Source organism: Maniola jurtina, chromosome Z (assembly GCF_905333055.1).
Source record: "Maniola jurtina chromosome Z, ilManJurt1.1, whole genome shotgun sequence".
Taxonomy (NCBI): Eukaryota; Metazoa; Arthropoda; class Insecta; order Lepidoptera; family Nymphalidae; genus Maniola; species Maniola jurtina.
The window spans coordinates 9,587,948-9,604,411 of NC_060058.1; the positions used below are offsets into that span (position 1 = coordinate 9,587,948).

The 16,464-nt window shown below is 36.8% G+C and overlaps 2 protein-coding genes and 1 long non-coding RNA gene across 13 annotated transcripts in view; 1 reads left to right on the top strand and 2 right to left on the bottom strand.

Moving 5' to 3' along the window:
• Nucleotides 1-15,369, bottom strand: part of LOC123880307 (protein phosphatase 1 regulatory subunit 12A) — a 49,898-nt gene extending 34,529 nt beyond the window's left edge. For 7 of the 8 annotated variants that reach the window (XM_045928363.1, XM_045928360.1, XM_045928358.1 and 4 more), the window contains exon 1: nucleotides 14,689-15,368. In XM_045928363.1, the coding sequence (XP_045784319.1) occupies nucleotides 14,689-14,931 (243 nt within the window). In that variant the 5' untranslated portion in view covers nucleotides 14,932-15,368. Of the gene's footprint in view, nucleotides 1-14,688 lie in introns of all 8 variants that reach the window. The other variant, XM_045928354.1, reaches the window with a different exon arrangement.
• On the bottom strand, nucleotides 35-12,142 carry LOC123880323. Its single transcript, XR_006799206.1, has 3 exons — nucleotides 12,078-12,142; nucleotides 4,677-4,680; nucleotides 35-45 (listed from the first exon to the last, which is right to left on the bottom strand). It is a non-coding gene; the product is annotated as an uncharacterized LOC123880323 (long non-coding RNA).
• A 745-nt stretch (nucleotides 15,370-16,114) lies between the features above and the next one.
• Nucleotides 16,115-16,464, top strand: part of LOC123880304 (disco-interacting protein 2) — a 72,388-nt gene continuing 72,038 nt past the window's right edge. For all 4 annotated transcript variants that reach the window (XM_045928344.1, XM_045928345.1, XM_045928347.1 and 1 more), the window contains exon 1: nucleotides 16,115-16,347. In XM_045928344.1, coding sequence (XP_045784300.1) covers nucleotides 16,263-16,347 — 85 coding nt within the window. In that variant the 5' untranslated portion in view covers nucleotides 16,115-16,262. The remainder of the gene's footprint in view (nucleotides 16,348-16,464) is intronic.

The window sequence follows — 16,464 nt, forward strand, 5'->3', positions numbered from 1 at the left end:
GAACATCGTTATAACTGTCCGTTCCAACATAATTACATAAGCAATCTCCTAAAACCATAATGCTCGCCCTTCATCTATAACCTATATTATAAGTATCCATATTATAAATGCGAAAGTGTGTCCGTTTGGTTTATTGGTTCGTTGGTTTGTCCTTCAATCACGTCGCACGGATTGACGAGATTTATAGCTAGACCTGGAGATTGACGTAGGATACTTTTTATTGCGGAAAATCAAAGAGTTCCTATAGGATTTTTAAAAATCTAAATCTAATAAGTTATTATTTGCTGGTACCTAGTTGCTTTGAATAGATTAATCTGATAAAGATTTTTCAAAAATATACCTTGCACAAAATTAAACTTTTGATTATACTTAAGTACCTAAATGAATTTGTTCAGATATTATTAATTATAACATTATAAATGTTGTAAACGAGTGAATAAAAAACTGCTGTGAAAATATTGGCTATTAAAATATGAGGTGGATAGATATATTATTATGTAATAAATTAACATCAAACGATAAGTATTATAAGTACTTGTACATATTTGTGATTCAATATAATTTGTGCCAAAACTTACACTGAACTCTTTGTATCGACAATTCAATCGGCGACAACTTGCTAGAATCTGCGATCGATCGATCGATTCTATTCTAACGTAAACTAACATAAACAGCGTGTGTAAAAGATTACAATTTAGCGTTTAAGCAGCGTTAAAACGGGCGTTTTTGATGCCGATCCTAAAAGTATCGAGTATGTTTCTGTGCTAAGGCAAGTTTTCCTTGATCAAAAATAAAACCACTCGCGGGCAACGATCTCTATGTACCTACTACTATTTCAATGTTCGCGGACATAAAGGCAGCCGTCTAATTCTTAGTTAAGCAATATCTTTGGGTCATCCAAAGCAAAGGCTAGAAACTCAAGCCAAAAGTCTAGCAGATCGGTATCGCTTCGAATAGCAGAACCTTCGTAAAGATACACAGCTGTTATATTTACGACAATATTTCTAAATAGTAGCTACTCTATCAATGAATTGGCATCAGCCCAAATGTTACAGATGTTCATGATCTGTCTGTCTTTTCTCACTTTGACGTGGATACGAGACGTATAGGACAAATATAGGAAAATGTAAGGTCATTTTTAGATTGAACTATAAGTGTTACTCAACATAGACCAAATCTTGGAGTTTTTTATTTTTTATTTTTATTCACTATAGGTAAGCGCTTGACCACAATCACACCTGATGGAAAGTGATGATGTGGTCTAAGATGGGACGCGTTTACCTAGAAGGTGCCTATTCACTCTTGTTTTAAAGATACCCGGATTGTAATTGGTAGGAAACACAGATCGCGGAAGAGTATTCCAAACCTTAGCCATGCGTATGAGGAATGAAGACGCAAAACGTTTCGTGCGTGTAGATGGAATGTCAACGACATAAGGATGGAAACTCGCCCGACGTCTTGCGGTTCGGTGGTAAAATGGTGAAGGGGGGACAAGATCGAAAAGTTCCTGTGCACACTCTCCGAAATATATCCTATAAAACACCGATAAGCCGGCGACCTTACGGCGGTGATCGAGACTTTGAAGTTTCGCCAACAAAGGAGAGTCTTCGCCTATAAGTCTCCTAGCTCGACGGTCAACGGCATCCAGAGCCGCTAGTTGGTACTTTGCGGAGCCATCGTAGAGTTTAATCACAAAGCCGTTGTTTGATACTTAAAATATCAATTCACCATCAGGAATTCCGGAATCCCCACGGCTTAGGAGTTGAGTACCGTGCAGCGCCAGGATTGAGGAGTTGGGCTCCCAAGTTCAATGATGTAGTCCTGATGTTCCTGAATTACTATAGTTTAGGAGTACTGTAACCTGCATCATCAGGTTTGAGTTGAGACTTGAAGCCTAAGCATGATGAGCACTTCCTGAATCTTGATAACATAGGCGGGCAGTAATCCGGCAGCATCAGGATTAAGGAACTGTATACAGAAATTTTTATGGGACCACTACGAAAACTTCAACTGTTCATTAAAAAAAATTGCAAATCGGTACAGAAAACTCGAAATCATCGACATATATAAAAAAATATGGACCGAATTGAGAACCACCACCTTTTTGGATGTCGGTTAAAAAGAAAAGGCGACTGATTGACTGACAACTCAACGCACAGTTCAAACCTGGGCGGATCGGGCTGAAAGGCATGCAGGAGCTATTATGACGTAGACATTCGCTAAGGAAGGATTTTTGAAAATTCAACCCGTAAGGGCCGGCGCACATATGGTGGAGCGCAGCGCAGAGCATTTTTCACAGTCAAACTATTATCGACATTGTACTCATTGAAATAATATCTAAATTCAATTGAGCATCCGTGCGGATACTTGCGCATCCGCGCGCAGTCCCGCGCGTGCTCGCGCATTCTCTGGTAGAGATTCGCGTATTATGTCACGCGATTAGAAAACTTCGCGGGCATGCTCTGCGCTGCGCTCCGCCATATGTGCGCCGGCCCTAGGGAAGTAACTCTCTAAGTCTCACGTAAACGTTTTGATAGCTAGAAGACTGACAGTAGGACCAGAAAATTGATATACAACATTACTTATTAACTATCATTATTATTAGATAGATAAGATGATGCCCGCGACTTCGTACGCGTAGGTTTACGTTATTTCAATTTTCCGGGATAAATAGTATCTATATTCTATATATTTCTGTAGCAAATAAATGATTCCCGCTAATTCGTACACGTGGATATAAATCCCGTGGGAACTCGTTGATTTTCCAGGACAAAGTAGGTTATGTCCATCCCCGAAATGCAAATTGTCTCTGTACCTTTCGTCAAAATTGATTAAACAGATGGCTCGTGAAAAGCTAGTACACAGGGACACTTTTTTTTAACATAAATCCACGTGAATGATGCCGCGGACATTATCTAATTGGTGCAGAGATAGATGCAACCCGTATAGGCTGCTTTTTATCCCAAATTTAAAAGAAACCTAAGCCATAAAGTAAAGATAGCGCCAAAAAACAATACAAACAACGTCTATATTATGAGTGACCGAGACTCGCGAATATTTCACATAAAATGTTAACTCTATCTATTAAAGAACAATAGTTATTTAATTTCAATCTGGGAAACATTATGTAAACGTTTCGATAGTTAAGTAATGCATCAACCAGTAGGTATTGATAATACAATGACATCATGTCCCTAACGATTCGAATTGAATATTTTCATTAAATTATTAAAATCATGTTGACAAACACCGGACTGCACTCAGCTTGCTCTATTTTTTACCCACGACGGAACGGAGACGGTATAGTATACGTTTAGTGTTACAGATTGTGTGTGTTCATTTGTCTTTGTACGTTTTTAGAGAATACTAAATCCTAGTGAGGAATCAAGTTACTTAAGTCACTTGATCCCTCAGGCCTTAGGATATGACAGGCCGTAGTTATAGCTATATTTTATTTTGGATAATTCAACTATTTATTTCAATATATTCTGTTAATTAGGCTTGTGCGGGATGCGTAACTGCATTTCTACCAGCGGAAAAAAGGTATATTTATTGAACAACTTTTGTTTTTAGTGCACGACGTAACTACCCGTAAATGGAGTTACATGAATTCTATTGCACTCAAGGCATATTACATGTAATTTAAGTGTGTAATTCTGTGGGCGGTTCCATAATAAATAAAATAAAATAGGGTTCTGTATCTCCAGAGAAAAAAGGAACCCTTATAGGATCACTTCGTTATCTGTCTGTCTTTATGTCTATAAGTGGTGTCTGTCAAAAACCGTCAAGGTAATAAAAACCTACAGGGTATTTCCCATTGACCTAGAATCATGAAATTTATCACGTAAAAATGTTATAACAAGTAAGGAAAAATCCAAAAACTGTGAATTCGTGGTTACACCACAAAAAATTAAAGTGTTATTCGTGTGCGAGCTCAAATCGCTCTTCACCGGTTTTTTTGCCATTTTCTTGAAAACCTTTCCGGCCTGCCCGCGAAATTCAAATTTAAATTTGAATTTCGCGAAATTTGTGAGGATAGTCTTTAATTTATTTATATTTATATATTTTTATTTATATTTATTTATTTATATTATATATATTTCTATACTTTAATTTATTTCTTAAACTGGACCTTTTCAAGTAAAGATTTTTATAAAAACCTGTGAGGATGATATTGCCATTATCGCAAATAAAATAACCATAAGCCTACGTTGTCGTATTAGTTTATAAATTGCGAAAAACCAAGTTAAATTTGAATTTCGCGGGCAGGCCGGTCTCATGGCCCTTAAGTATCTTATGAATCACTTCCGATACATTATATGACCAGAAATGAAAACATATATCTATGTTTTATGGCTATTAGCCATCAGAGGCCGCTACAATTGTATTTTTAGCTTTTTACTATATTACTACTGGGGTCTATTTTGATACGATTTTTTGCATTACACAGAAATCACCGTAAAACAGGTTCTTAGATATGTTTTAAGGTTATAAACCATCAGGTGTTGAATTTAGAAGTGTTTTTGTGTTTTAACTTTAATCTTTAGATGAAACTTTGCATTAGAATTCAAGTCAATACCTGGTAAGTAAATATAATATGTAATCATATAATACTTTAAAGTCAAAAAGTCACAGTACTTTTATTTAGACGTGCTAGCCCATGGAAACTCAGCGACAGACCTTCTGTTGTCAGAGAACTCCGTGCAGTCCATGCCTACGTCCACAATTAACACTAAAATAAAACACCATAGCGTGTGCAGCCTATGACGTAACTAATATCAACTGATCTCTCTCCGCTGTCTCTAACGTGACCTCGAAAAAATCCTCACCCGATTCTAAATTTACGTGGCGCTCGCTGTCATTCAGAAATATATCAATTCAACACCAAATATTTAGGTCGGTCACTGACAGCATCAAATTTTGTTGAAAATCGAGTTTATCCAGGCATTAGGTCAGTAATAAATTTGCACGATAAATTTGGGGTCATCCAGCACTGCGTAATAAATCCGCGAGAGTTTTCAGGCTGTTCCTGGATCGCACATCGATTCAAATCCCTCGTTGCTTTTGTCAGTTTCTACCCAATTCATAATGCATAAAACATTCGCAAGAATCTAAATCGCCGCACCGCGGTGAATTCTGCATCAAAACAGTCACAAGTGTAAATTAAAAATTTATAACACCTCCGACAAGTGAAGGTTACAGTAACTAAAAAACAGCTGATAACTTTCAAACGGATGAACCGATTTTCTTGGATTATAGCTAAGAACACTATCGATCAAGCCACCTTTCAAACAAAAAAAAACTAAATTAAAATCGGTTCATTAGTTTAGGAGCTACGATACCACAGACAGATACACAGATACGCAGATACACACGTCAAACTTATAACACCCTTCTTTTTGGGTCGGGGGTTAAAAGTACGGCGTTGAAGAGGAAATGTTGGAGAATACGAAACCAAAATAAAATCAGTTCCCTTATTCACTTTTTATGAATTTATGAATAGGTAAATTATAATAATTAGGTTTGTTATTTTCATTGACATTTAGGTATAAAAAAACTTGAGTATGCCAATGTACCTACCTATTTCGTTGTATCTAAAAAGGTAGTTAAAGCAGTAGTAACTGTAACAACGAAACATAATTTACGAAATTAGAAGTTCACGAAGTCATCGACCTAATTTCTCGGACTATCTAATGAGAGGAGGAGGAGTATCGCGGACTATAAATACTGATATAAAACAACGCGCGGCATACAGCGAAGACAAAACGCATCCGTGATCAAACGCTGCCAAAATAATAATTCAAATTGTGATCGCAAAAGTTATAATAGTACCAAATTATTTTTGATTTACGAAATAAATTAAACACTATTAAACTGCTCATTATTGGTTACATTTTACAAATATTTATTTTATGCAGTACTGAAGAATAATATTTCTTAGTGTAACACTTATAGTATTTAAGTAGGTAGACAAATTATTATTTTAATCAAAAAAGAAATTCAGTAGGTAACTATTTTGTAAGGTAGGTAATCTGTTACTTGATAGGTAAAACTTATTTTAAAATTTTCAGACGGGAAACATTTATATATAAGAACGAAATGAAATCCCAAAACATTGCAGTGACAAATGACAGAATGGTAGACAAGCGCCAGACGATTTTGTTTACACACAGATAAAGAGCAGACAACGTGCTGGTCCCAAAAATCCACCAAGATATTAATATTTAATCAATAATTTTTATTCATTTCGGTCTCGCAAGTTTTCCATTAATTTATTTAAATAATTTGGTTACCATGTTCCGACTATATCTGGTATTCTTCAGTAAGTAGTTATTTCGAATCTATAAAATTTTGCTAGTTACATGATCTTGCGTAAAAGTAAAATGCCTTAAAATAAGTAGGATAGTTAAGAGTAGTCTCCCTCGAGCACGGGCCATACGGGAAGTTTGATTATTTCATTAATATAAAAATATATTATAACATAGGCATCAAGCTTAATTAACTTTGGAAATGTATTAAAATTATTCTTACTGTCACGAAAATCTGATTTTCCTACCTTTTACCGAGTGTGATTAATGCGAAGACGACAAACGAAACTTCAAACATTGAAAATAAAGGGATTTGCCTAAAAAAAATTTAAAGATATAAGTAATTGTATTTAATAGATATTTATTGTACTTATGATTTTAAGATTATTTCGTGGTTTAATGACATTTTACATAAATAAGTAGATAATAATAATAATAATTTTATGTATTTAGAAATTCTGTAAGTAATATCGATTCGGTCTGCGTCAAACATAAGGCAAACTAATTTCACAGCACAAATAGGATACACACGGTATTCCAGATGCGGTTCCCAGTTCCCGCTCGATGGAAATATAAAAATATGTAGCTATCATGTTCACATATCAAAATGTCTATGCATTTTTAGAGTTACGTACGGGCCAGACCTTCGTTACTTTATAAAAGCTGAAAGTTTCTGGGCGTATTGTCCCCAACACAGGCAAGAACGATCAGCGCCTATTAAGTTTGAATCATGGTTGGAGGAGTTCCGTTCTCTATCACCGAAGACATTCATCAGATCTTCATCAAATTTAAATCGGACCAACTTGACGATACGTACTTTTTAACGAAAATAGATTTATTGAAATCGGTCCAGATTCGATGTAGTTATCAAGTAACAAACGCCAAATAAAACGCGTTTTTTTTCAATTGAGGTTGTCAATCGATACTTTTTTTTCCAAGTCAGTTAAAAAGACAGAATTTCGGTAACAGATTTACGTTTCAGAAAATTTGAAACTTTGTTACATAATATTATTTTACAGACAACTAAACCCGGCATACAGATAAAAGTAGTTATTTCAAGAGTTACGTATGTTCTCTATACGCCTTGGTCCAGTGCGTCATATACGAACTACTCGAACAAGTGATGCAATCGTATCGCACGTAAATCGGATATGAACTTCAGAGAGCGCGAAATGAATGCACTGCATTTTTGGATAGCTAAAACTAAACTGGATTTTTAATACTATTAACTTTAAAAGGAGCTAAATTAAGTATTTTTTGGAAATCAGGCTGCAATAATATTTTACAACATTTAGGATCCGTCTTTAGCTGTGTATTTTACAGCTATATTTGTTTAGAATTCAGGACGCTTTAGATAAGTTCTATGGCACTACTAGGAAACTCGTTCGTTTCTTCGTTCCTCTTTTCCTGGGTTCATGCGCTCGTCATGTTAATATGTTAGATATAACATGCATATTATGACCATACAGCATTTCCTGGTTAAGTGTTTTATATAAATAATAACGCACTATTCACTATATTATATCCTGTGATAAGGGTGAAAACCGCATTGAAATCCACCGAGGAGTTTAGAAGTTACGAGTGATTACTCGAACGCGACTTGCAACTTTGTTTTATTACTATTTAGAAATATATAAAGTAAGTGAGTATATTGATATCAATGCTAACTATTTATGTACTTGGTGCATAATTTTCTTTTTAAAATTGTTCCTTAAGTATTCATTAGATACTTATTACTGTGATACCAAAGATACGGAGATCAATTAGTTGAGATAGTTCATTGAATTGGCAATCTACTCGCATATCTAGTTATTTAATCTGTCATCATCATAACTATAATATTTTACTGATAAGTCTTATGTCTTTCTATAATTACTGACTTATAATAATAAAACTGTAACTGGATGCTTACTTACGTAAGTAAATTTTGAACAATCAGGTTTGGATTCAATCGATATTTCAATGGATATAGAGTCCAAATGAGCAGCTATTTTTCTAAGTTTTTGTTTTCGTCTGTCTGTTCGTGCATCACGCTAAAACTACTAAACGGATTGGAATGCAATTTGGAATATTTATAGCTAACTCTCTGGATTGGCACTTAGGATGTTTTTCATCGCGAAAAATAATTATGGGATTTCACCGGGATAAAGGGAGAAATTTTTGTCGACGTTACTCCACAACGCCGCCAAGTCTCAACCAATTTCATTATCATATTATAAAAACATAATATTATACAGCAAGTACATAATATACCTAAGATAGAAGCAATTGAGATGGGTCTAGTAAATAAAGGTTTCGAACAGTAAAACTCACAACACATCCCCCCAATAGAAGTTGGTAGTTTATGGATATTAACCAGTCGTTTAACAACTTCATAAAGGTGATCGCATACGGCCGCTAGATTTACAAAATCGCTAGAGAAATCGCAAGGGACGCATATTTCGATAGTAAATACTGTCAATACGACTGCGACAGCAGTGTAAGCGTGCCCTAAGAATCACCAGCATTTCTTCGATGCGCAAGGTAATATTTTCCAATATACATTTATAATATACATATATATATAATATATCTACCATCGGATGTGTTAGCGATAATCAAGTTTTAGGTGTCAATCTAAGCTTGTACTTTTTGAAATACTCGTTCATTCCTCTTTGAATATTGGCATTTCTAGAGATAACGCGTTCAAAGTAAGAAAGGGAAATCGTGTCCACCACATTATCTCTTCCTAGCTGGAAATATATTTTGACTCAATATGTTCTCACTAACAAACTACACTACTCATACAGTGCTTTTTTTTTCTCTCTCGTCTGGCTTTACAAAGATTAGCCAATGTCAAGTTTGAAATTATTTGTAACAAGTTAGTACTATACAAGTATGGACCCCGTCTGTGCCGGCGCTCGCCGACATACGCACGGCACTCCCTTAGAGCGCTTTCCAGTCAGTTTTAACAAAAAAAAAACTCCAAAAAGGCAGAGCACGCCCGCCAGCTAACACCAACACAGACGAAGTCCTCATACAGTGCTATACAGTGACAATATGGCGGACACGACTTCCCTTTTTTTTTGATACTAGTTTGGCCGCATTATATCTGTAGATTTCATCATTCTATGTAAACCATGGTGGATGCTCAAATGTCACACCCATTTTCAGTGTTAAAAATGCTTTTTCCGGATCGTCGCCTGGTATGCGATCATCTTAACATTTAGTTGGTCTCGGAGCAATCTAGGGTCATTTTAATTGCGTCTATTAAAACTTGTTAATTCCTTCCAGCGGGCACAGACGGTTCATACTTATCTGAACAAGATAATATGATTAAATAGGTACTCGAGAATAGTATCCTGATTAATAAATATCGTAACGATCCGAATGGTCGGCAGTTCAAACCCCACCCGTTGCACTTTGTCGTTCCTACATTTAGCACTAGCTTACTTAGTCATGATTAACATGGCTAATATTTTTAACAAAACCTCACAAACTAAGTTTATGATATTAGTATAAATATTAATTAATATAAGTATAGATTAGTACAAACTTTGTATTTACTTAAGTACGAAGTAGTAGGTACTATATACTCAAATTAGTAGTTATTAGTAAAACTAGTAATTAGATGTTAGTTATGAATTCTGGTAGTCGCTCATTATATATTGATGAAGATAATTTATTGTAAATATGTTGTATATAATTTATCCATACTAATATTATAAATGCGAAAGTGTGTCTGTCTGTCTGTCTGCTACGTTTTCACAGACCAACCACTGAACCGATTTTAATGAAATTTGGTACAGACTTGGGATACATCTCGGGGAAGGACATAGGCTACTTTTTATCCTGGAAAATTGAAGAGTTCCTACGGGATTTAAAAAAAAACCGAACTCCACGCGGATGAAGCCGCGGGCATCCTCTAGTATTAAATAAGATAATATATGGATTATGTTGTAAAGCTAGTATCTAACTGCTTTGAAAAAAGGCTTGACCAAGACGTATTATCGACGAATATATTGGAACACTCTGTTTCTGTATTGGTTATCGTGGGCACTGTCAGCATCTAATTCTGGCACGCTGACGTTTAGTGGTCGGTCGGAACAATCGAAAGTTATTCCGAGTGCTAAACCAGACGCACGTGACATGCAGTACCGCATTCTAGACGAAACTAAATATGATTGACGGAAATATTCCAGCTATTTAAAAAAAAGATTCCGACGAATTGAGAACCTCCTCCTTTTTTGGAAGTCGGTTATAAAATCCTAAAACATAATGCAGAGTATTATTAAAGTAAGTGAGTACATTTAAATAAACAATTTTTTTATTTCTATCTCTACATAACTACTTACGGCCAAAATTAAAATCAATCTATCTGTAATCTGTCGATAGGTTACTTAGCAATGTTGTTATTCGTCACAAGTCTTTTTGACAAATAACAGCGTTGCTAAGTAACTTATCGGTAAGTCAAAGATAGATTGAGCATTAATTTTGGCCGTTAATCGTCAATAACCAGTCACTATCGCACACTTCGAATTTTCGACATATCAAAAGAGTTTGCCAAAATCTATTTACGTAAATCAAATTATGAATGAATCTATTTCAATCAAACAATTTACTGTGTCACGAGAAAATGTTGACTAACACTGATCTATACTAATACAAGTACGCTGGGCTTGCGAACTGAATTTGAAACTTGATTTTTGCTATTTTCGCGCTGATAGCAGCGGTGAGCGTCATGTGAGCGTACTCGGAACTAAATGTTAGCAGACATCTGCTAGCTGCAAAGGCGAAAGTTTGTGTGTGTGTGTATGTTTGTTACTCCTTCACGCAAAAACTACTAGACGGATTTGGCTGAAATTTGGAATGGAGATAGATAATATCCTGGATTAGCACATAGGCTACTTTTTATCCCGGAAAATCAAAGAGTTCCCACGGGATTTCGAAAAAGCTAAATCCACGTGGGCGAAGTCCCGGGCATCGACTAGTTCACAATATGAAGACCATTTGACGCAGTCTAAATTTTAATTTCCGGTAAGCTTGGTAAGGCGCTTCGATTGGCACTAAAAATAACTGTCATTTTGTGTGGCATACCTATTCCAGTGTACTTGTCTATGTCCAGTTCTATATTTGTCACCATTTAAATATGCATAAAATGTGCACAGCAACGTTTTGATTTAAAACATTACCGTGCATAATATTGTGATAATTTTAAGTACTATTTGGTACTATTTTTGAAGCTATTTCCTCCTTTACTTTTGTTCTACTCTCTAAAAATTACATGTACAACATCTACAAGTCAGTTCTAGAAGTCGTCGGCTGCTGGTGCAGCACGCTCGCCGCACTCGCTCGGCCCATGTCGTAACTGTTCTGACCTAACCTATATATCTCTTCTTCTTCTTCTTCTCTCTGGGCTGGTTTCCGCACTTAAACGTTTCCGTCTGTTGTGCGTGCGTTGCCCCTCCCCGCCGAAGCTAACCTATATATAGGCAGTGTATGTGGTGCTGTTAGTGGTGCCCTATCACTTTGAGTTGCATTTCCGTCACTAACAGCATCCTATGTACACTTCTATAGGCACTGTATAAGACGCTGTGAGCATAAATTAAGGAATCCTCACTAAAGAGTTATTAGCAGGGGAGCAAGAGTATTAAGTTTTTAAAACAGGCTACATTGGATTGTGTGTTACAAACACAACTACACACAAATGCATTTTTAGTATGTATTTGTCTACAATTTGGAGTGCAGAGCCCTCAATGATTATATTACAGGAGGGAACAGGACATGAACATGATTTTCGTCTTACTTATGTTCATTTTTAGGTCCACCTGTTGAGAAACTCTGCTAAGATCACTGTATTTAAGTCTTCCAGAGTCTCTGCCATAGCTACTATGTTATCGCCGAATCGAAGGTGAATGATGTACTCGCCGCTGACATTAAGGCTATGTTCGTTCCAATCCAGAAGCTTAAAGAAAGCTTAAGGGATTACGCCTCTCAGCAGCAATTTCCACTACAATGGGATTGGCTTCGAAGTCTGGTCTTGTATAACTGTCCATAGAATTTCTCCAACTTAATATTTAAAATATTTAAAATTCCGTAAGTTGCGTGTTTGTGCAATAGAAATCTGCCTATTACTCTGCTGGTAAGCAGCGGTAAGACTAGTCTCATTTCTAGCCTTTTTTCTAGCTTGAGAGTATGGTCAGAGAACTTTTTGGTTCTATTAGGACAGTGGGTCTTAAAGAACTTGGACCCAACTGTCTTGACAGTTTCCACCAACCACAGATTGTCCACAGAATCACAATCAGCTAGGTAGTCGTATCAGTTTTGCAGTTCAAGTTGGACATTTGCAGGATTTTAGATATGAGTATGAGATGGTTGCAGTGTAGACTTAACGAATCTAGCCTTTTCTAGCTATATATTGAAATTTAATGTACCTCTTACCATATGTTGCTCACTCCTGGCTTTTACCAGATAGATCGCTAAAACATTGAATTTATACTGCTTGCTTACTTGCTGGACATGATGAATTCAATCTCATTTTACATGGAACCATCGGGGTTTAATCATGTCTATTTTTAACTGACTGCAAAAACAAGGAGGTTCTCAATTTGTCAGAATCTTTTTTTTTTCTGCGTGGCTTTTTCTCCAAGAAATCAACCAAACTATGTCGTAACCAAATTGCCCGACTATCAACTCTGCGCTGCTTTGTCTACCTAACTTTGGACTTTGTCTCCCCCTTCACAATACTGTAGAGAGTATTAGAGACATGTATGGCTTTAAAGATATCTCATACAGAGCTCTACGTCCTCGTCTTCCTGCTTTATATATTGCCAGGTCTAATCATGGGAGTTACCATAACTGCTGTAAGGTAACATATAAGGTTTTGATCATAATGACCACGCTGGGCAGGCGTGTGAGATAACACACTGGGCTGGATTGGTCACACCCGTGCCGGAGCTGCTTGATATCAGCCTCTCCCATTTATCAACTTTAGTCAATTTGGATGGCTATTTGTTGGTTGGTTGAATGAATGAACCATAGTTTAGTGTACACCGTCATAAAAAGAAACAAAAGTAAAACATTACACATCAAAATAATCAAATAGTAGTACAATTCAGCAGCCTTATCACTTTGAAGAGATCTCTGCTAGGCAACCACTTTACAGAGGAACAGTATTGTTAGTAAAAAACATTTGATACCTAAACTTTGCAGTACAATTCAGAACATTTCACATTAATTATTATGTATTCTAATTCAACTGTAATTTGGTGAATCAAAAATGGGACCACACATTTTCAGCACCAGAAACCACACAACCACAACCAGCAAATCTTGGAGTGGAAAGGACTGTTTTTTATGAATTCGTTCTTTTAGAAGAAGCTCTCTAGAAAGTGGACATGGCATAGCCCGGACAATGTGACTCGGAACTAGTTTGACTTCATCACGACGGACTGTAGATACATATATGAAGATGTCTCAGTGATCAATGGGTTCAACACTGGCAGCAATCACAGACTTGCAAGAGGTATCTTGTATATGGATCTACAATTAGAGAGGAACCGCTTGATGAAGGCAGCTCTCTCCCACTCGGTCTCGGGATAAACATGGTCAAAACAAAGATAATGCTCAATCAGCACATTGTCTCGACACCAGTTAGCATCGAAAATGTTGGCATCAAATTGTTTCACAACTACCTTGGCCAAATAATTCAATGAGGCAGGAGCAATTTCAACGAGGCAGCCAACAGAAGAAATCAGCTAGGTTGGGAAGGTTTTGGGAAATCAAGTCAAGCCTTTGCATCATCAATTCTTCAATGCCTGAAAACAAATCTTATTAACCAGTGTGTACTTCCCGTCCTAACCTATGGTGCTGAAACGTGAACATTGACAAACTGCCTTGTCCACAAATTAAAAGTTGCTTAGAAGAGCGCTATGTTAGGTTTTCCCTGAGGGATAAGAGCCGAAATGAGGAGATTCGCAGAACCAAGGTCACTCGCCTAGCCAAGTTGAAGTGGCAGTGGGCAGGCCATGCCTGTCTTAGAGGCGATGGCTGTTGGAGCCGGAAAGTTTAAGCAAGCGTAGTGTGGGACGATGAACCGACAATATAAAGCGGCTGGCCAGATATGGCTGGATGAGGAAGGCTGAGGGCCAGGTGTGGTGGCGCTTTTTAGGGAATGTCCATGTTGAAGTCTCTACAAGAGACCTATGTTCAGCACTTGACATCTATTGGTTGATGATGATGAATTAGATGTGAATTTTAAAGGTAAACCAATCAAACACAAGTAATGTATGCTAAAGGAAGGATTTCGCCATAGATAATTTTAGAGTTTACACTGTACTACTTGCTTTAATATATTAGAAACCTGTAAATTTCAAATTGAGGCATGATAGCATGATCTTACCTGATGCAGCGCCGTAAGCCCGTCCACGTTCGCTGTGTTTATGTCTGCGCCCATCTTTAAAAGTCTCTGGACTTCATCCTTATCGCCTGCAGTGCAAGCTGCTAGAAAAACAATCTCTGGCGAAAACTGTATTCTCGACGCTCGTTTCGGAATCGGCGACTGTTTGTTGGTGTCCGATTCTTCCCAACGCTTCAGCTGCTCGGCTCTCTTGAACAAGGCTGACGACGATCGCTGATCCGTCATTATAGCTATCTTCTGATGCACTTGACACTCAATATGGTCCCGATATACACTTTTTACGCAGCATAGATTATGTTTTCATTACTTAAATTACAAAAACTTTGAGTCCATAACTTTAGTGCCAAAAAAGGAAACATGAAAGAAGAAACGTTCCAGGGAGAATGCTACTTTAACAACTTTCATGCGATGATTGTTCCGTAACACTTGTTGAGTTATTCGTTTATCACACCCATCCGAAAACACTTTTGACATGACATAACCAATAAGTTAAACACATAGCGTGGCAGCCATTATACGAGAATAAATTTACGGGCAACTGCCGTCTATGTAACATAAAAAGAAAACTAGGCTGAGAATGACGGACGGATCACGGATGGGAAGAGGGGAAGAAGAAAACTCTTAGTAACGAGCTCCCTAGCGTCATCTATCGGATGAATTTCCAGGAAAATGCCAGGAAAGGAACCAGTGTTGCACCGTGTTGCCATTTTTAATTTCAATTTAGTCTATGATGAGGAAACTGAAAAATAGAAAACAAAACAGACGGGTTGGGAAGTAATGTTAATATTAGATGGTCCGTTCTTGTTCATTTCTAACTTTCATTCACTCGGAATGAAACAAACGTCTGAACACAAAACGAAATAAAAGTGACAAATAAATAAAATATATTGGACAGATCTAACGATGTTGGATTTCGGTAGCTCGAGTCGGTAGAGCGAAGCATACCATAAATTAGGAAAATACATAAAACAAAAAATTATGAAATTTGACAAAAAACAAACGTATTATTTATTGTACGCAATAAAACAAGCTTTGTCACTTATGTCGCAATAGGCTGGACACATCTCACGCTACTCAGTTAAAAGGTAGACAGTCCAAACCACACGGGGAAGGGACCGGAAGGTCAAACAAACGGTGAACTGATGATATCATAAAAACAGCAGGAAAAAACTTCATGGATCTTGGCAAGGAAAGAGTTGGAAAAGGCCTTTACCTGAGAAGAAGCCCATATATCACAAAAAAAAATTTTTTTTTGTTAAAGATAATTTAATGTGAACGATGAACTGACGGATCGGATGATGTGTGATCGCCTTATGTGAATATAGAATATTTATAATCTGTTTTCGGTAATCGAAAACATAGCGAACATAGCAACATACTGTGGCAACATAGCGAATTGAAGCGACATCTGGTGGTGACTTCGTAACGTAAATTCAGTGTATTGCTGGTTTTGGATAGAAAATATTCAAAATTCAAGATGGCTAGATGTTACGATGGTGTTTTAGACTTTTGTCGTTAACTTTATTTGTTTTGTGTGAAACAGTGCTTTTTCCACTATGGCTGACTTATGTGTTGATATATCAAAGTTGCCGGACGAGATAAGAGACAAGTTGGCCGAGTTGGACTTGGAGTTGTCTGAAGGTAAGAATGCAGTAAGTCTGCGAATCTCGGAGATCGATAATTTGTTAATTTTGACTTTTTGTTTGTTTTTTTGTTACGGAAAGCCCGGCGGAGTAATTTTTAAAAGTTTTTGATAAA